Source organism: Callospermophilus lateralis, chromosome 3, assembly GCF_048772815.1.
Source record: "Callospermophilus lateralis isolate mCalLat2 chromosome 3, mCalLat2.hap1, whole genome shotgun sequence".
In the NCBI taxonomy this organism is placed as follows: domain Eukaryota; kingdom Metazoa; phylum Chordata; class Mammalia; order Rodentia; family Sciuridae; genus Callospermophilus; species Callospermophilus lateralis.
Window position 1 is genome coordinate 59,809,823 of NC_135307.1, and position 18,783 is coordinate 59,828,605.

General features: G+C 36.5%; 1 protein-coding gene across 2 annotated transcripts in view; it reads left to right on the plus strand.

The window, feature by feature from the left end:
• The window catches only part of Atl1 (atlastin GTPase 1), a 68,444-nt gene that overhangs the window by 4,814 nt on the left and 44,847 nt on the right, over positions 1–18,783 (plus strand). For both annotated transcript variants that reach the window (XM_076848269.1, XM_076848270.1), the window contains exon 2: positions 7,976–8,150. In XM_076848269.1, the coding sequence (XP_076704384.1) occupies positions 8,117–8,150 (34 nt within the window). In that variant the 5' untranslated portion in view covers positions 7,976–8,116. The remainder of the gene's footprint in view (positions 1–7,975; positions 8,151–18,783) is intronic.

The window sequence follows — 18,783 nt, forward strand, 5'->3', positions numbered from 1 at the left end:
ATATTTGATTGCAAGAATAGAGGATGGATTCCCAAGTTTCTAAAAAAGCATGCTTAAGCACTGCTTTATATATGTAAAGAAAAAATCTAGATTGATGGGCAGAAACCTAAAGGAAGTCACTCTTCCAGAGATTCAAGACATATTGTCCAATTCCTGGTCTTAAATCAGTTCACAAACCTGGAATCCCTTAATTAAAAGAGAAGCCATACTCCTTTGAAGAAGGATCCTGTGGTGCAGGCAAGTATAGAAAGAAAACCTTCCCTGTGGCCATTTCCAGAGGAACCAGTGGATTTACCAGGATGATTGTGAACTGAGGAATGTGCAATTCTCATACCTTCTGAAGACTAATAGATATTGGCACTGAAAATAACCTCTGCAGTCTCAAGATAACACCAGAATTATTCTAGTGATCAGAGTAGGGATTTAAGAAAGTCAAGTATTTTCTTGATTCAGATCCATTTCATTATAGAGTCCAGTGGAATTAAAGATCCATTCTGGGAATATTTTTCCAGTTCCAAAATGTATGTGGGAATAGAAACCTGACATGTTGTTTATGATTGTGAACTAAGGAATGCAGAAGTCACATTCCTCAGGACTACTACAATTGATGGGGCCAAAAGTAATATCTCAGCTAACCCCTCCCCTGTGTCTAAGTATAAAATTGAAATTATACTTTATCACTGGGAAAATTAGAGATTAGTGCTACCATTAACAATCTAAAAGATAAAAATCTTTATCTTTTAATGTATCTATTTGGCTAATGCTATAGTGTCTTAGTTTATTTTATGCTATTATAACAGTGGAAAATTCATAAAGAAAAGAAATTTATTTCTCACAGTTGTGGAGGCTGGGAAGTCCTACATCAAGATGCCAGCATCTGGTAAAAGCCTTACTTCTGTTTTATCCCTTAGTAGGCAGAAGGGCAAGAGATTGCTAGTCTGTGCAAATTTGAGGGGGGAAGAGAGGAGCAAACTCATCTTTTTATCAGGAACTCACTCCCAAGATAACAGCATTAAGCCATATATGAGGCAGAGCCCTCATTATCTAATTTTCTCTTAAAAGTCCCACCTTTCAATACTGTTATGTTAGGGATTAAGTTTAGAACACATGAACTTTAAAGGACACATTCAAATCATAGCAAATCACTGAATTAGCTTTGGAAAATGGGGATTATTAAAAAATTAATCAAACATTAAAACCAATCATATTTGTAGTTCTACATGTAGGATCTTTACTACAGCAAATCAGTACAACTCTTGGCACCTAGAATATAGCCGTTGACCTGAAACCCAGCATGTTTTTTTTTTCCCAATTCCCATCAGCTGAACTAATCAGAAGCAATTTACCTTTCTATGACTTTGATAGCATTATCATTGCCTTACTTTTTCTGCTCTGTGATAGAGTATCATTTCAGAGGGACTTTTGTTTCCTTGATATCCACCAGAACATCATGATAGTCTATTATTTTGATGGCATTATGCAAATAGGATCTGATAAGTAGGAAGTAGCAACTATCCTAGATACTTTTAAAAACACTGTACCTTCCAGGTATAATATAATGGTGCTCATCTGTATTCCAAGAGTCTCAGAATGCTGAAGTTCAAGGCCAGCTTGGGTAACTTAGCAAGACCATCTTAAAATAAAATAAAATAAAATAAAAAGGGCTGGGGATGTAGCTTAGTGGTAAAGCACCCCTTAATTCAATCTCCAGTACTGCAAAAAACAAAAACCCTGCACATGATCTTATTTCCTTAAGGGGCTCATGAACATTTAGCTGAAGAAGAAAAAGTTCTAGCCTGGCTCATGATATGTGAGCACCAGCTTGAAGTAGCCAGCCACTGAATTATGGCCCCATTCCATAATTGAGTGGTCCTGAGAGATAGTGATGAAGAGAAATTCTCCCAGTGGACATAACTTTGAATAATGCATCTAATTGTCCTCTTTGTTAGGAGAAGAGTTGGCCTGAGGTATAAATCTATAATGATTTATGCTTAGTAGCTAATAGGTTGGTCAATGACTTGGAAAGAAGAAGATTTGCAATAAGAAAGTCATTGAGAAAGGTATTATGGATGGATTTTCAAAATTGCCCAGAATGTGAAAATATTTATGAAGTACATTGCTCCCCACCACAGGACATATATTCTGTTAATCAGTTATGTACAATGATCTGTCCTATGGATACCAGTGAGCCTTTTTACCCAGTCACTCTAGTGCTTGCTTAATGAGTCTATATGGCAATAGAAATTTAGGATAAGAGTAGATTCAACAACATGGACTTCTGCTTGCCATGTGTAATTCAATTACTGCTACTGCAGAGTGTTTGAACTGCTTATAGAAAAAAGTCATTGCACAAACTCCAGTATGATATTGTCCCCAGTATGATCTATCAACCATATGGTAGAAATTTAATTACATTAGATTCCTTCTATGGAGGGCAGAGCAATTTACCTTCCCTGTCTATAAACTATCAGCACCACAATTCATGGACTTCTAGAGTGCCTTATTCATCACCAGGTGTCACAAACAGTTTCTTTGAGAAAGAAACTGATTTTACTCTGGGAAAATTGTGGCACCATGATTACGTTCATGGAATTAGTTGATTTTACTCCAAACCCATCACTTAAGAAGTAGCCAGTTAGATAGAATGGAGGAAAGGTCTGCTGAAGAATCAGTTGTATTGCTATATGAGAGAGAACTCCTGTGAAGATATGGTATAGGAATTAATCCTAGTAGTCACTTTATGTTGCCATCCCCCATATTCAGTATGCATGAACCTGGGAACTAAGGGGTAAATGTCGGAATGACTCATCTATTATTCCTAATAACTTGAATTTGTGTCTCTACAGTCTTGGAGCTTGCTGGGTTTAAAGACCCTAGTGTCCAAGGAACAGACACTTGTACCAGATAACACAGTTATAATTCTATTAAATAGGAAGTTCAACTTACCACCTGGCCATTTTGGAGCCTTCAGACCACTGAACCAATAATTAGATAGGGGGGTCATTGTACTAATCAGGGTGATTGATCCTAGTTATCACAGGGAAATTGGTCTTGCTCCACAAAGGCAATAAAGAGGGTGCTTCTTAGTAGTCACATGTCTACTATTATTGGATACTGGGAACTTGCTGCAACCCAGTAAAGGTAAGGTCATTAAGGACTTAGAGACTATAGGAGAGAAGTTTGAGTCAGTTCACCAGATGAGGTACTAGTAGAGGGTAATGAGGAAAATGGAAGCTATAATTATTACCATGGGCTATGGGCCCAATAACTACCTTTTCTCCTCTTTATTTACTATTAGAACCTCAGCTTGATTGACTTTTTTCTAATGGTCAGGTCCTTCAGTGGAGACTGAGACATTCTCCCATCCTGGGGGATAAATTTGAGTCTAGCCTCATTCCTCTTATTCAAGAAATACTTTAGGATTGGACAATTCTAGACAGTGACCAGAAGGAAAAGTCTGTCAGCATGTTCCTAGGAAGGCTTCTCTTGCCCTTATCAAGGTGCTCATGACACAGACATGCCTTTTTCTGTTTAGGTGTGGCTACTTGCCTCTAATGACTGGAATGCAAATGCTGTTTTGAAACTATGAGAGAAGCCAGCAGTAGAATAGAATCCAATGCACTGAGGATGCTTTACTGCTGTATGTAGTTCTTTACCTTTTCTGGATTGGTCTGTGCTTAAACATGGTTATTTCCCAATATCTTTTCCCCCTTTTATATTAGGCACCCTAAATTTTAGTTACATACATGGTATATTTATTAACTAGGTGGAACATGGTAAGTCAATGATATTTGAGAAGAGATGATATATGAGAGTTTTATGAGAGTAAGTATCTTCCATTTTGTTTAAGCTAGATTGAGGTACATCCCAAAACATTCTGATTGATATAAATATTTTTGCTTCTTATAGAGGGAGGGAACAAATGGGGGCATCAACTACTAGAAACTCCTGATTAAGGGAGCCCTTTACTTTTTTTTTATTAGGGCTTTATAGTTGTACATAGTATTTGTATTCATCCTGAGAAACTCATGTGTGGAATTCTATTTCAGTTTCTGCTCCCTTTTCCTTCCTTCCCTTTCCCTCCCTGTCTCCTTCCAGTCCTCCTCCCCTCTCCCTTCCTGTGCTTTACTAGACTTCCCTTCTGGAAGCCCTTTACTTATGATAGGATAAAATGAGCAACTTAAAGGAGCCAACAGAAGAAAAAATAATTGAAGACACAGAAGGGAAAGAATAATTTATGGATTAACATTTTAGAGAAGGAAGGAAGAGGAAGATTACTTAATACATATGGAAAAATATTGTTTTTAATTGAAAATAAACTTGACGTTTGACTTTTAAAAAACTTTGTAAGATATAATTCAAGTACCATACAATTCACAATTTAAGTTGTATAATTCAGCAATTTTTTATGCTCTAATTTCTCCCCAGTATCCCATACTCGGCCTATCAGCCCTAAGTAACAATTAATTTCCTTTTTGTATATGTAGATTTTCCTATTCTAGGAACTTCATATAAATGAAATCATACAATTTGTGGTCTTTGTGGCTGGCTTCTTTCACTTGGCATAATATTTTCTAGGCCCATCCATGTTGTAGCATATATTAGTACTTAATTTTTTATGACCAAGTAATATTATGGTACATGAATATATACCATATTGTGTTTTCCCATTCATTAGTTATTCAGAATTTGGGTTGTTTCTATCTTTGAATATTATTATTAATCTTGTTATGAACTTACTGTGCATGTTTTTGTGTGGACATTTTGTAATTTCCTTGGGATGGATATATATATAGGAATTCCATATATATATATTCCATATATATATATGGAATTCCTAGGTCATGTTAATCCCTTGTTTAACTTTTTTAATAACTACAAGACTGTATTCTAAAGTGACTGCACCATTTTTTATTCCTACCACCAGAGTGTAAGGATGTCAATTTCTCAACATCCTCATCGACACTTGTTGTTGTCTTTCTGACTACAGTTAACCTACTAGGCAATGAAATGGTATCTTATTGTGATTTTGATTTGCATTTCGCTAATAACTAAAGATGTTGAGCATCTTTTCATGTCCTTATGGCCATTTGTATGTCTTCTATGGATGAATGCCTATTTAAATCTTTTGCCTATTTTAAAAAATTGAGTTATTTGCATTTTATTTAATACCTCAGCTTCCAATTCAATACCATAAAGTTCATTCTATCTTCTTTCTTTCTTCTTCCTTATTATGCTTTACTTCCGGTATTAAAAATGACCCCTCTCATTATGCACCACATATTTATTTAGTCCTAGAAGATAAATAATTTCAGAATTTCTAATTCCTATAAGCTGGGAGAAAAAAGTTTCAAACTAGTGCAATGTTTGTATATAGTTCTTTTTGTCTTTAGACTTGTAGCATGCAGTAAATGCATTCTACATCCTTCAGTGTAGTTTTGTCATTTACCTATAATACAATTAGGTTCACTTTTTTTAACTGCTTGCAATTCCACTTTTAGTTCTCACCATATTGTGGTTAGTTTTAATTATTTATCCATTTTGGAGAATGGGAAACAGTACCACGGTTCTAAGAATCAGTTATTCAAAAAGTTTATACTTAGAGAATAGTACCTCCAATCCTTATGACCTACTTTCCATTCTCCTTTTTTTCTGCTCTGTTCTTACTATCTCCCATAGGTAAACAATCTCTTTGGCTTCTGTTTTATTCTGATTGTATTTATTTCGCACAGATGAACAAGACATTTCTTTTTTTTTTTCCACATTCTTTCTTACAGAAAAGTTATATTATCAGCCTCTTGACACCCCTCCCCGCCATTTAACAGGAGGGAGATTACTTTCACTAGTTCATAAAGTTCTTCTGTATTCTTTTTTTATAACTATGTAGCATTTTATTGTGTAGATATATTATAAGTTATTTAAACCCTTTTCTATGTATGTGTATTTATCTTGTTTCCAATATTTTACAGTTACAAAAAAAATCCACAATAAATAACCATGTATATTTGTATTTTCATATAATTGAACATTTTTCCCAAAGTTCATTAAAATCATCATTTAAAAAAAAATAAATGTCTTCTAGTAATGGCTATTAAAAGACTCAAGAAACAGTGACACTTCAGCCCACAGTAAGCACAACAGCACCCAGACCTTTTTTTCTAAATACCTTATAGCTAGCCAAAATATTTCTTCATTAAAGGAGCCAGATCTTTATGGAGAAATAGCTAATTCCAGTTCTGAAGCAGGGAAAATAAAACAGAAAACCTGGAGTATTTCCTTGTGCCAGAAAACAAGGAAATATTCAAAGACAAATCTTGCACATGTTAAAAAGACACAGGAGATGGTTCATAGGTACAGGGGTGAAGAAATTTCTCTTCAGTATGTTTTCATTAGTGTTTGGGGAATGTAATTCTGTTGAACACATCCTCTTTTAAAACCATTATGTAAACTTGGTTTACAGTGTTCAGAGCTCTTAGGTTGCTAGAACTACTGACTGAAATATGGAATGCGTAAGATGATTTGGCAGCAGTGGGTAAGAGAGTTTGGTTTCTAACATGTTGATTTTGTAATGCTGGTAAGAAACTAAGTAGAGATAACTGAAAACTGAGTAGAGATAACTTCAGGCAGTTGTAAGGTCATCTCTGGTGTGATGATTCTTTCTCCTTAAGAGTACATAAGACTAGATATACAGATTTGACAATCAGCAGCATGGTGGTCCTATCTCAAGTCATCATAGGAATTTCACTGAGAGTGCAGGGTGAAGAGTAGCTTTTGATGAACAGTAAGCAGAGACCAAGAATATGGTTCTTAAAAGGCTAGCAGTGGTCTTTTAAAGAGAACTGATCAGTAGATAGTGTGGGTAACAACCAAATGCTGGGGTGAAGAAAACTGAGAAAATGAAAAATGGGATGAAGGTATCTTGTGGGTCAGGTAACATGAAGCGACAGTGTTTCTAGGATATTGACAACAACTAAGTTTGTAGGCAGAAAGAAGCAGCAAAAAAAGGAGAGATCAAGGATATTTTATATATATATTTAGTTATAGATGGACACAGTGTCTTTATTTTTCTGTGGTGCTGAGGATTGAACCCAGTACCTCACACATGCGAGGTAAGTGCTCTATCACTGAGCCACAACCCCAGCCCAAGAATATTTTTTAAAAGTATTTATTACCTTTTGCTTTTTCATTCAAAATTGTCTGCAACCTTTATGTCTGCCAAGGCCCATCTACACTATGTAGTATTATTTTACTTCAAATATTTACTATTGGGGTCTGGGGCTGGAGCTCAGCAGTAGAGCACTCACCTAGCACCATATAAAAATAAACAAATAAAATAAAGGTATTAGGTTCGACTACAACTAAAAAAAAATATTTGCTATTGTACTATATATCTCCATACTTCATCTCTGCAAATCTTGTGGGGAAATGTTACACACTAGATGTTGAGCTACTTACAGTTTATGATGAATCTTCAGGTTTAATTGATCTTCTTGATCCAAATTTTTCTAATCTGATTTTAAAATATAGACCCGCTTAGTATACAAATACAAAATGATACCCTCTTTATTATCATAACCTTACTTTTAAAATGGAAAAAAATAAAGATGACTCTTGGAGAAAAATTATTTTAACTACTTTGGGTATATAAATATTCCAGGATGTTTGTACTAATATGTAACTGTCCTAGGAAGCAGGTATTTGAACACCCAGAATAATACAGTATATTGGGTTGTGAATTTCTGTCACTCAATAATGCTGTTAAATTCTTTGAGAGAATGTGTGCAAAGGGGTGCTGTTTATTTATGTGTGTTTTCCTTTGAAAACGTTGCAGTACATCGTCTGTCACTGTCTTTGCGCTTTGGGGGTGGGCTGAGGTAGGAGGGTGTGACGCTGGTATTTGTGTGAACTAGGGCTGTGATGCTGAGCTTGGTTCATCCCTTTCTCCTCCCTTTTCCTCCCCGCTCCTTCCCACCAGCGCCACAGCAACACCCTCAGAGTCTGAGCGAACTGCGCCCAGCCTAGGCATTGAGAGCCTTCCACCGCCAGCAACCTGCGGCCGGAGTGAAGACAGGGAGGGCAGTGACAGTGCCTCGCCTCCACTAGTCCGCAGACCACCATGGCCAAGAACCGCAGGGACAGAAACAGTTGGGGTGAGTAACAAACGGTAACTTCTGCAGCCTGCTCGGGGTCTGGCCCTCCGCTTTCTGCTTCTGGACACAAGGAGGGCCAACGGTTGCCTGGTGCCAGCATCCGTGGCTGGGAGCAGGCCGCTGCCAAGCTACCCTGTAGGGCCGGAAGAACCATGGCCGAGCTGTACCCGCGTCACCGAAATCGCGCTGTGGGGGCGAGGGCTGCCTCTGCGTGCAGGCCCCGCCGTCAGCTTCTTCCCCCACCCGGCTCCCGCCTCTTGGCAGCATTTGGACAGCACCCACCCGGCGCCTGCGGGGATGGGAGGTTTCCGCATCAGCCATAGGTTGGAAGGGTGGCCTTGAGTGTGGGCGGGGGGCAGTGTCACCGGCCGAGAGAGTGAGGGGTCGGGATCTTGACCAGGGGAGCCCCCAACCCCCTTTCCCCACCCAAGCTGCAAGCTTGAGGGCCCAGCACAGCGCGGGCTCCGAGCGCGCTTTGGAACAATGAAGGGGAGCGCACCGGGGCGGACCGATCTCTGCGGACCCAAACACCCCGGAAGAAGGGGCACCGTCTTGGGAGTCCCGGAGCGCTGCAGTACTTGTTTTAATTCGGTGGTCGGAAGGGGGAATTTGGGAAGAAGGGGAGCAAAGTTGCGGTTTCCAGTCTTCTGCCCCACCCCGACCTCCTACTGCATTCAGACCAGCCCCAAGGGTGGCTTTGTTCTTTGATTTTACCTTTTGGAGATAGTGGGCTCATGATTCAGCACCAGGCCGAGGGGAGGGGAAAGGAGAGGCCGGGCCCTGTGGGTTCACGCCGCGAGTGGGTGGGCGGCGCTCACGCAGGCGGAGAAAAGCGAGCGCAGGGATGCAGGAGAAGTCAGGGCCCCGCCTGCTCTGCTGCCTCAGACCTGATTCTGGCTGCTATGTGTGGGCAAGTTGGACGTCCTTTTTCGCCTTGGGCTCCGGATTTCTTGTCACAGGGCTTAACTCCCCTGCATTTTAGGAACTAAGTGCCTCTAAGGCATTTTATTTTCTGACCACTGCGGAGCTCATCCCTCTGTGACATGAAGGATTGAGAAATATTTTGTTCATTAGCTTTTGAATTGTTACTTTTTGAAAATTCGCACCCACTAGGAGTTCAAATCTGTTTGATTCTCTTCGGTGTTTAAGTGCCATGTCTTGTGTAATTATATGACCAAGTTGGTTATTTCAGTTTACTTTTATCAAAAGACAATACATCATCTTGCCTTGATGGTTCTGATGGTCACAGGATCAACCTGACCATTCGTGGGCCAGGCTTGCTTTTGGGAGGTTATCCAAGGTTTGTGACAGGTGTGGATAGTTATTTGGAGCAGGGAGGTCTGTCATTAGTTGAATGAATTTAAGAGAGCAGTTTTATTTTCTGAGATCATCCAGTCCCAATTTTAGTAGGTGTGACTTTTGAGACAAGTTTTCTTTCCTTCTTTAAAAATCTGGATAAATGTTTTCAGAGTGTTCCCTTTCCACACTTTCTCTTGGCCTCCAGAATAGGAATTTCTTGAACACTCACAGTTAAGGTGCTTATGTTCAGGTCACTTATGGTCTTGATCTCATCAGCTCCACCCTATTAAGAAACTGGCATATGAAACTTTATTCTGAGGATTAAAATTTTTCTTGTTTCTATTGCTTTGGATCGTTATTCTTCAGTATGTGATTGAGAAGCAGATGGTCTGGGAATGTTACTTTGAGAGACACTATCTTAGCTCATTTGTATTTGATAGAAACATATCTTAGTTTACTCAGTAGTCATTGGGACAGTTTCAACTCAAGTGACAGATTAGGAAAAGAAATGCCAGAGTCATTACATGCTCACTGAAAATTTTCACAGGAAAGAAATAGTGGAATTGTGGAGTCTTATCTTGATGTTCTATGCAAATGCTTTACTACTTAGACTTTTATTTGTTTTGAATATGTATGATATAAATGATTTAGAAAATGAAGCATATGGAATAGGAGATAGAAATTTTAGCAAAGATGTTAGTCAGGTCTGTCTTAATTCCATTTTATTACCAAGCATTTAATAAGATGCCTAACAAGCAGTAAGTGTTTAATGGTAGCAACAGTAGCTGTTATCAGCTATTATATGGAGTAAGCACACTAATCTTCATTTTACATATCAAAAGGTGGAGCTGGTAAATGATTTGGAGTTCAGTTTCTTTTGTCTTTATCACTATTCCATACTGCCTCTGTACTGAATGGGTAATACTATCCACATAGCATAGAACTACATTTTTTAAGACACATTCACCTGTATGATTGCTTTTGGTCTTTCGTCTCTTAAGTATTCATATATCTTAGCACATCTTTTTTTTTTTGCAGGTGGAAAAACCCTAAGTTTTAGGTAGGCTAAATGACTTGATGAAATTCATATATTTATTAAGTGTGAGGATTGAGTTTAGAACCTGAGTTTTTTTCCCCCTAATTTATTTTCTATAACATGATACTGTGGAATATTTTTAATAAAAGATTGGGCTGGGGCTGTGAGGCTAGTAGAGGAAACATGTCCTCATAGAAGCCATAGGCCTCTGATGAGAAAACAGTCATGATAGCTTAAAAAAGAAGATGGTGAACTGACCTTATCATTCTAGCTAAGTAAATATTTTTCAGACAAGTTTGAAGGAAAAATGCAGGGATTTAAGGTAAATAGTCCAGAATTGGAAAATATTTCTTATCCCAAGAAAAGAGCTTGCAAAATATCTGCAGGATCTGTATAGGAGAGTTAAAATTCAGATGAAGACCTTGTAAGACCATGGAACAGGTATTATTTTTAATGAGTGGCCAGAGACCTGTTAGGTCTTGCCCAGACCATTGAAGCTAGAAAGCAGAAAAACATCTCTGCTGTGAACCAGAGTTCAGGGATGGTGTTTAGGATCACACTCAGAGACACACCTGGAAGCAGAACTGAGAATAGAACTAAGAATCTCACTACCTATCCCTCAGTCTACATTTAAGAAGTCTGAATATCTTTATATACTTAATGGTCAACTCTTCAAAGGTAGACATTTTATTCTTATTTTAATCTATTAGGAATCTGAGATTCAGAGAGCATAAAGAACTTGCTAGAAGCATTACAATTTTCATTTAGAACTTAAATTCAGGATTGGCTGCTTCTAGAGTCCATGTGATAAGGATAGGAAACTAGAATAATGTGCCAAAAGGTGTCACCATAAGCCTACTTAGGATTAAGCTGGTATTAAAAAAAATCAATGCTCTATAAATTTGATCACTTTGGACTAGAAAAGTAGGTAAAGACTGTGCTAATGTGGAAAATAAAGAGGATAGATGAATATCAGAAACAGTAGCCCAGAAAGCAGTCTTTCAGTGCTGGACTAGAGCTTACTACCAGAAACAAAACAGAGTGCATATATATTTTGTTGTTGTTGTTGTTAATTTGTTTCTGTAATGAAAGTTGCTGAAAACTTGGGATACCATATGGGGATTTGAGTTTTTTAGAATTTACAGAAACCAATGGTGCATTATTGCTTTAGAAGAATAATGTTGGCACTAAAAGTGTCAGCTTTGGCTGCCTTAAAAAAAAAAAAAAAAGAAGAAGATCTATCTTAGCGTCACAATAAAAGGCATTTGAGGAAATTATTTTCTGGAGATTTTCTAAGAGAAGTTAAAAAAAATCTGGAGAACAATATAGTTATCTCTTGATCTTCTTTCTTTTCTACTTGGTTATGTTCTCTTTTTCTTAAAATGAGGCTATTTAATGTTCCTTTTTTTCCTTACCTCAATTTCTAAATACCTTACCTTCCTAAAACAAAATTGAATTTCTACCAGGTCCTACACTTACTGTATGACAGATAGTATATGTATGACATTTACTGTGGATCTCCCTCCCTCACATTTTTCTTATTAAATTTTCTTTCTCTGGGGTTAGGGTTGTGGTTCAGCAGTAGAGCGCTTGCCTAGCATGTGCGAGGCACTGGGTTTGATCCTCAGCACCATATAAAAAAATAAAAAATAAATAAATACATAAATACATAAATAAAATAAAGGTGTTGTGTCCAACTACAACTAAAAAAACTTTTTAAAAATTGTCTTCCCTGAAATGCATTTTTCACGTGTGTGTGTGCATGTGTGTGTGTGTAATTAGCACCTGCTTATACCTTGTCTTGATGACTCCTGGATTATACCTTTGCTCCATTCTCAAACTCTGTAACCTATATTAGCTTTAGCACAGACTACAGTAAGCTAGAACCTCTGATCATTGGAAAAAAGAAAAAAGTTTTTAGTTTTGGAGGATTTTCTTCTTTTACATAACAATTCTTATGAATCATATCTGTATATAAAAGAACATATAAAATGTGCATGTTCAGTTTAAAAAAGAGTAATAATGTCCCCAACTCCTTAATTGAAGAAATAGAACTTTATCAATATTTTCTCACTTCTCGTGTGACCTTCCTTAATGATATCCTCATCTTTCCAAATATAGACACTTTAACATATTTGGTGTTTTTTCTCCCCTGATCATTTTTATAGTTTTACTACAAATAAATATATACCATATTAGTTTTATATATTTTTTTAAAAAATATATTTGTTTTTTAGTTTTCGGCGGACACAACATCTTTGTTTGTATGTGGTGCTCAGAATCGAACCCGGGCCGCACGCATGCCAGGCGAGCGCGCTACCGCTTGAGCCACATCCCCAGCCCAGTTTTATATTTTTTAAATATTTATTTTTTAGATATAGGTGGACACAATATCTTTATTTTTATTTTTATGTGGTGTTGAGGATCGAACCCAGTGCCTCAGGCATGCTAAGCAAGCGCCCCACCTCCAAGCCACAACCCCAGCTCCTAGTTTTATTTATCTAACGTGTGCTGAGGTTATGGCTCAGTAGTAGAGCACTTACTATCATGTGTAAGGACCTGGGTTCAATCCTCAGCACCACATAAAAAAACCCCAAATAAATAAAAATAATTATTAAAAAAAGAATCTTATATAAATGGACTTTATAGTAAGCATATTCTCCAAAAATATTTTGTTCACTTCTCATCCTCACCTACACTTCATTTTGTAATATGTATCATGAGACCTCATTGTAGTTTCATGTTGCCTTTTACTAATTGCCAGGGAGGTGTGAGATATGTTCATATATTTATTGATCATTCATATTTCTTATTCTATACTGTTGCCCTTTCCCATTGAAAATTAGCTTATATTTTTCTTCTTGCTTTGTATGAGTTCTTTACATATTTTTGAATATAAGTGGTTTGTTGATGTAGTACATCTCTTTTGCCATTTTGTGACATGGCTTTTGTCCATGTGATATATTTTAACAAACAAATACCTTATGTTTATATGTAATCAGTATTTTCCACTATGGTTTCTATTTTTTGTATTTTAAGATATCTTCCCCTGGGTTGGGGTTGTAGCTCAGTGGTGGATCACTTGCCTAGCATGTGTGAGGTACTGGGTTCAATTCTCAGCACTGCATATAAATAAATAAATAAAAATAAAGTCCCATCAACAACTAAAATAAATATATATGTGTGTGTATATATATATTCCTATCCAAGGTTGTAAAGTATTCTCTCTTATCTGGCTTTAATTTTTTGCATTTCATTTTTTCAATGTTTTTAATGTGGTGAAATGTATATAACATGAATTTTATTGTCTTAACCATTTTAAGTATACAGTATGGTGATATTAAGTGTATTCATATTGTTATGCCTCCATCACCACCATCCTTCTCTTGAATTATTCATCTTGTAAAACTGAAACTCTGTACCCACTGAACAATAACTCCCCATCCTTTCTATTTCCAGCTCCTTTTGATACCGCTGGTTACCCATGACCAGTTCTGCTTCCTCACATGTTGAAGTATAACATTAGAGAAGCATGCAGAGGCAAGCAAATAAAGCAGGATTTACTTAAAAAGGGGTAACAGACTTCTCCCAAGAGGGAGAAGGGGGCCATAGCTGGTATCCTGGTATCCTAAGAAGTGAGGGTGTTCTGCCTTTTTATATGTCTTTGTTTTCCTGCTCTCTTCCCCTTATCTTTCTCTTTCATTTGTATGTGACTAGGCCTGGGAGATACTCGGTGGGATGGCCAGAAAGTGAGAAGCAGGTGGACCTGGTCAGGAAGGGGGCACTATTAACAAATCCCTGTAGAGAGGGACAATCCCTGGGACCCATTACCTTAGCAATAGGTTGGAGCAGGGGCAGGTTATCTTGATAAGGGTGGAGGAAGAACTTTGAAGGAATTAACATTTTAATCCCTCCATTCTCTGGATCCCACCCTTGCATATCTGCCTGTCAAATTCTGGCTTCACTATTAACCATCAGTCTATTTTCTTTCTCTATGATTCTTGACTCCTCTAGGTACTTTATAGAAGTGGAATGACACACTATTTTTATTATTGTGATTACCTTATTCACTGAGTATATTGTCCTCAAGATTCATCCATGTTGTAGTATACATTAGAACTCACTTCCTTTTAAAGTCTGAATAACATTCCATTGTTTGTAAGCATCACATTTTGCCTATCCATTCATCTGTTGATGGACCGTTGGGTTGCTTCCACATTTTAGCTATTGTAAACAACGCTTTTGTGAAATGGGTGCACAAATGTCTCTTTCAGACTCTGCTTTTAGGTATATGCCCAGAAGCAGAATTATTGGTCGTTGGTAATTCTATTTTTAATTTTTAAGGAACTGTTACATTGTTTTTCACAGTAGATGTACCACTTTATATTCTCACCAACAGTACTCTTAGGTTTCGAATTTTCAACATTCTTGCCAACACTTTTTAAAATAAAGCTATCAGAATGGGTATGACATGGTGTCCCATTGTTTTTTAAAATTTTTTATTTGTTCTTTTTAGATATACATAACAGAATGTATTTTGGCATATTATATATAAATGGAGTATAACTTATTCTAATTAGGATTCCATTTTTGTGGTTTTACATGATGTAGAGTTTCACTGGTGGTGTTTTCACATATGAACATAGGAAAGTTTTGTCAGATTCATTCTACTGTCTTTCCTATTCCAATCCCCCTTTGCTTCCCTTCATTCCCCTTTGTCTAATCCACTGAACTTCTGTTCTTCCCCTCCCAACCCCTACTGTGTGTTAGCATCCCTCCAAAACAAAGGAAAATGTTCTCTTTGATATGCTGATGCTAATACTCATTGTGGTTTTACTTGTATTTAATTTTCTAATTTCTCTATTTTTTTAATTGTTGTTTGGTTTGTTGAGTGTTGTTTAATTGAAACAAATTTGTGAATTTTCTAGTTTTCTTCTGTTTCTAATTTCTTTTCTTAACTTTTCCTTCTTCCTCTTCTTTCTCCTCTTTTTCCTCTTCTCTTTCATCTTCTTTTTTTCTTATTTTTATGCGGAAGTCAAACCCAGGACCTTGCACATGCCAGGCAAACACTCTACCTCTGCACTACATCCCCAGCTTCAGTTCTCAGTTTCTAACTTTATTATGTTACAGGTAAAGAAGATATTTGGTATTGTTTCTGTCTTTTAAAATGCACTGAGGGGGCTGGGGATGTGGCTCAAGCGGTAGTACGCTCGCCTGGCATGCGTGCGGCCTGGGTTCGATCCTCAGCACCCCATACAAAAACAAAAGATGTTGTGCCTGCCGATAACTAAAAAATAAATATTAAAATTCTCTCTCTCTCTCTCTCTCTCTCTCTCTCTCTCTCTCTCTCTCTCTCTCTCCCTCTCTCATTCTCTCTTTAAAATAAATAAATAAATAAATAAATAAATAAATAAAATAAAATGCACTGAGATTTAATTTGTGACATAATAACGTGGCCTAACCTGGAGAATGTCCCATGAGCTCTTGGGAAAAATATATATCATATTGTTGAATAGAGTGTCTGTATATTTTTGTTAGATCTAGTTGGTACATTATGTTGTTTAAATCCCCTGTTTTCTTGCTTATCTCCTATCTGGTTTTTCTATCCATTATTGAGCTTAGGGTTTTGAAGTCTTCAACTATTATTGTCTATTTCTCTTTTCTGTCAATTTTTGATGCATATATTTTGATGGTCTGCTATTAGGTATGCAGATGTTTGTAATTGTTATATATTCTTGCTATATTCAGAAAGAATACATTTTATTACAACAAAGTATATTTTATTAAAATAAGTCCTTCTTTGTCTTTTGTAACATTTTTGACTTAAAATCTGTATTGCCTAGAAGTTAAAACACTTTTCTAGCATATGTGAGGCCCTGAGTTTGGTCCCCAGCACTGAAAATAGTCTAATAGCATAGCTACTCCTGCTCTTTGTTGTTTATCATGTGGTACATAGAATATCTTTTCCCATTCTTTTGCTTTCAGTCTGTTTGTGTCTTTGGATCTAAAATGAGTCTCCTGTAGACAGCATATAATTCAATAATTTTTTTTCTTTTTTGTTTCATTTTTTCCATTTTGACCTTTTCTTTCTTTTGACTGGGGAGTTAAATCCATTTACATTTAAAGTAAACTTATTTCTTCATCTTGTCATTTATTTTAGATATTCCTTATAGCTTTTTTGTTCCTCACTTCCTGTATTACTACTTTGTGTTTAGTGGATTTTTTAGCATGATATTTAGATTATGGTATTTAATTTTGTGCATATTTTATAACAGTTTTCTTTGTGGTGTTTCTGGAAATTACATTTAGCTTCCTAAAGTTGTAACACTCTAATTTGAATTTATGCCAGTTTAACTTCAATCCCATATAAAATTTCTGCTCTTACATTTTTGACTTACCCCTTTTGGTTATTATTGTCACAGAACTGCATATCTACACTGTAAGACTGGAAGACGCCGAACCACACGACACAGATCACCAAAGAGGTTCCACTTTATTACAAAAGGCTGTGGGTTTATATAGACCTAAGGAGAGGTAGCAGTGCTGAGGTAGATAACGGGTTGCCCGTTTATTGGCAAGCTCTTCCACATGTCAGTTCTGGAGCCCAAGAAGTTAATTCTTATTGGGGCTAAGGCTTCCCACCAGCAGGATTTGAACATTGGCACCAGCGGGAATGTTTCGTGCCAGTGAAAGAAACAAAGAAGAGAAAGAGGGTCGTTAGACGCCATGTTGGGGTTTTTCTCTGGGGTGCTGCTGCCATTATATGTTTTCCCAACATTTACATTGTGTGTTCAAAACCATAAATTGAAAATGCATCAGTCTCCTAAATTATGTAGAAAACAAAATGTGGAGTTACAAACCAGTGTTAATAATATTAGCTTTTAGACTAATAACTGCTTTTTAAATATACTTGTCTCTTAAGGCATATAGAAAACAAGGATTGGAATTTCCAAATATTATTAAAATAATTGACAATCCCTTGTATGAAGTGAGTCACTTCTCCCTGTTGCTTTAAAAAAATTCTTCTTTCCTTTGGCATCTGATTGTAATGTGTCTCATTGAGTTTATCCTACTTAGAGTTTGTTGAACTTCTTGGTATTTATATTGAATCTTTCACCAAACTTAGAAAGTTTTCAGTCATCATTCTTTAAATCATCTCTCTACTCCTTTCTCTCTCTTCTCCTGGAACTCCTACAGTGTATTTGTTGGTTCACTTGCCAGTATCCTGCAAGTCCTTTAGACTCTGTTTATTTTGCTTCAATCCTTTTTTCTTCCTTTTCCTCACTCAATAATTTCAATTGTCCTATCTACAACTTTGCTGATTCTTTTTTTTTTTCGTGCTCAAATAATCCTTCAAATTCCTTTAGTGAATTTTTCACTTTAGTTACTATATTTTTCATTTCTAGAATTCTTGATTTCTTGAAATTTCCATTTTGTTCATACATCATTTTCTTGGTTTTCTGCATATCTTCTGCTGATTGTTTGAGTACAGTAAGACAATATTTTAAAGTAATTGTCTTGTAGGTCTCTTATCTTGTCCTTATTTGGAATGCTTTCTTTTTTATTTTTCTTTCAAATGGGCCATACTTTCCTCTTTCCTTGTATGCTTTGTGATTTGATGAAAACTTGGTATTTGAATCTAATAATGTGGTAAACCTCTGAAACTTGGATTATCTCCCTTCCCTAGGGTTTATTATTTTTTTTTTGTTTTTGTTTTAATTGTTATAGGCTGTTTACATGTCAAGGATCAGCTTGAGGTACAACATAGTCATTTCAGGTCTAATTTACCACTGTAATCCCCCTAATATGCATGAAAATTGCACCAGTAACACCTGCATGGCTGCCTCTAGTGGAGCTGTGGGGTGAGGGATGAGTAGCTGTTACTGAACTAAGAGCTGAACTTAAAATTTACTTCCCAAGCTTACTCCTGAAAGTTGTAAATTTTCAATAGACTCCAGAGGTTCTTTGCAGAACTCTCCCAGTCTTTTTATTGTTTTACTTCATCTAATTAAAACTATTCTTTTTATTTACAAATAATAGTTTTTATAGTCATCTCTGGATATTGAATTTTAATGTACTTATTCATTTTGAACAAATACTTTTTCTGCATTATTGAAATAATGACATAGTTTTTCTTTAACTTGTTAATATTTTAGTTGTATTAATAAAGTATATATCTTCTATGTTGAAGTGATCTTGCATTCCTAAAATAAACCCAAGATAGTTTTGCTATATTATTTTTTTTAAATACAGTGCTTTATTTGCTAATATTTTGACTAAGATATTTACAAGCAGGTT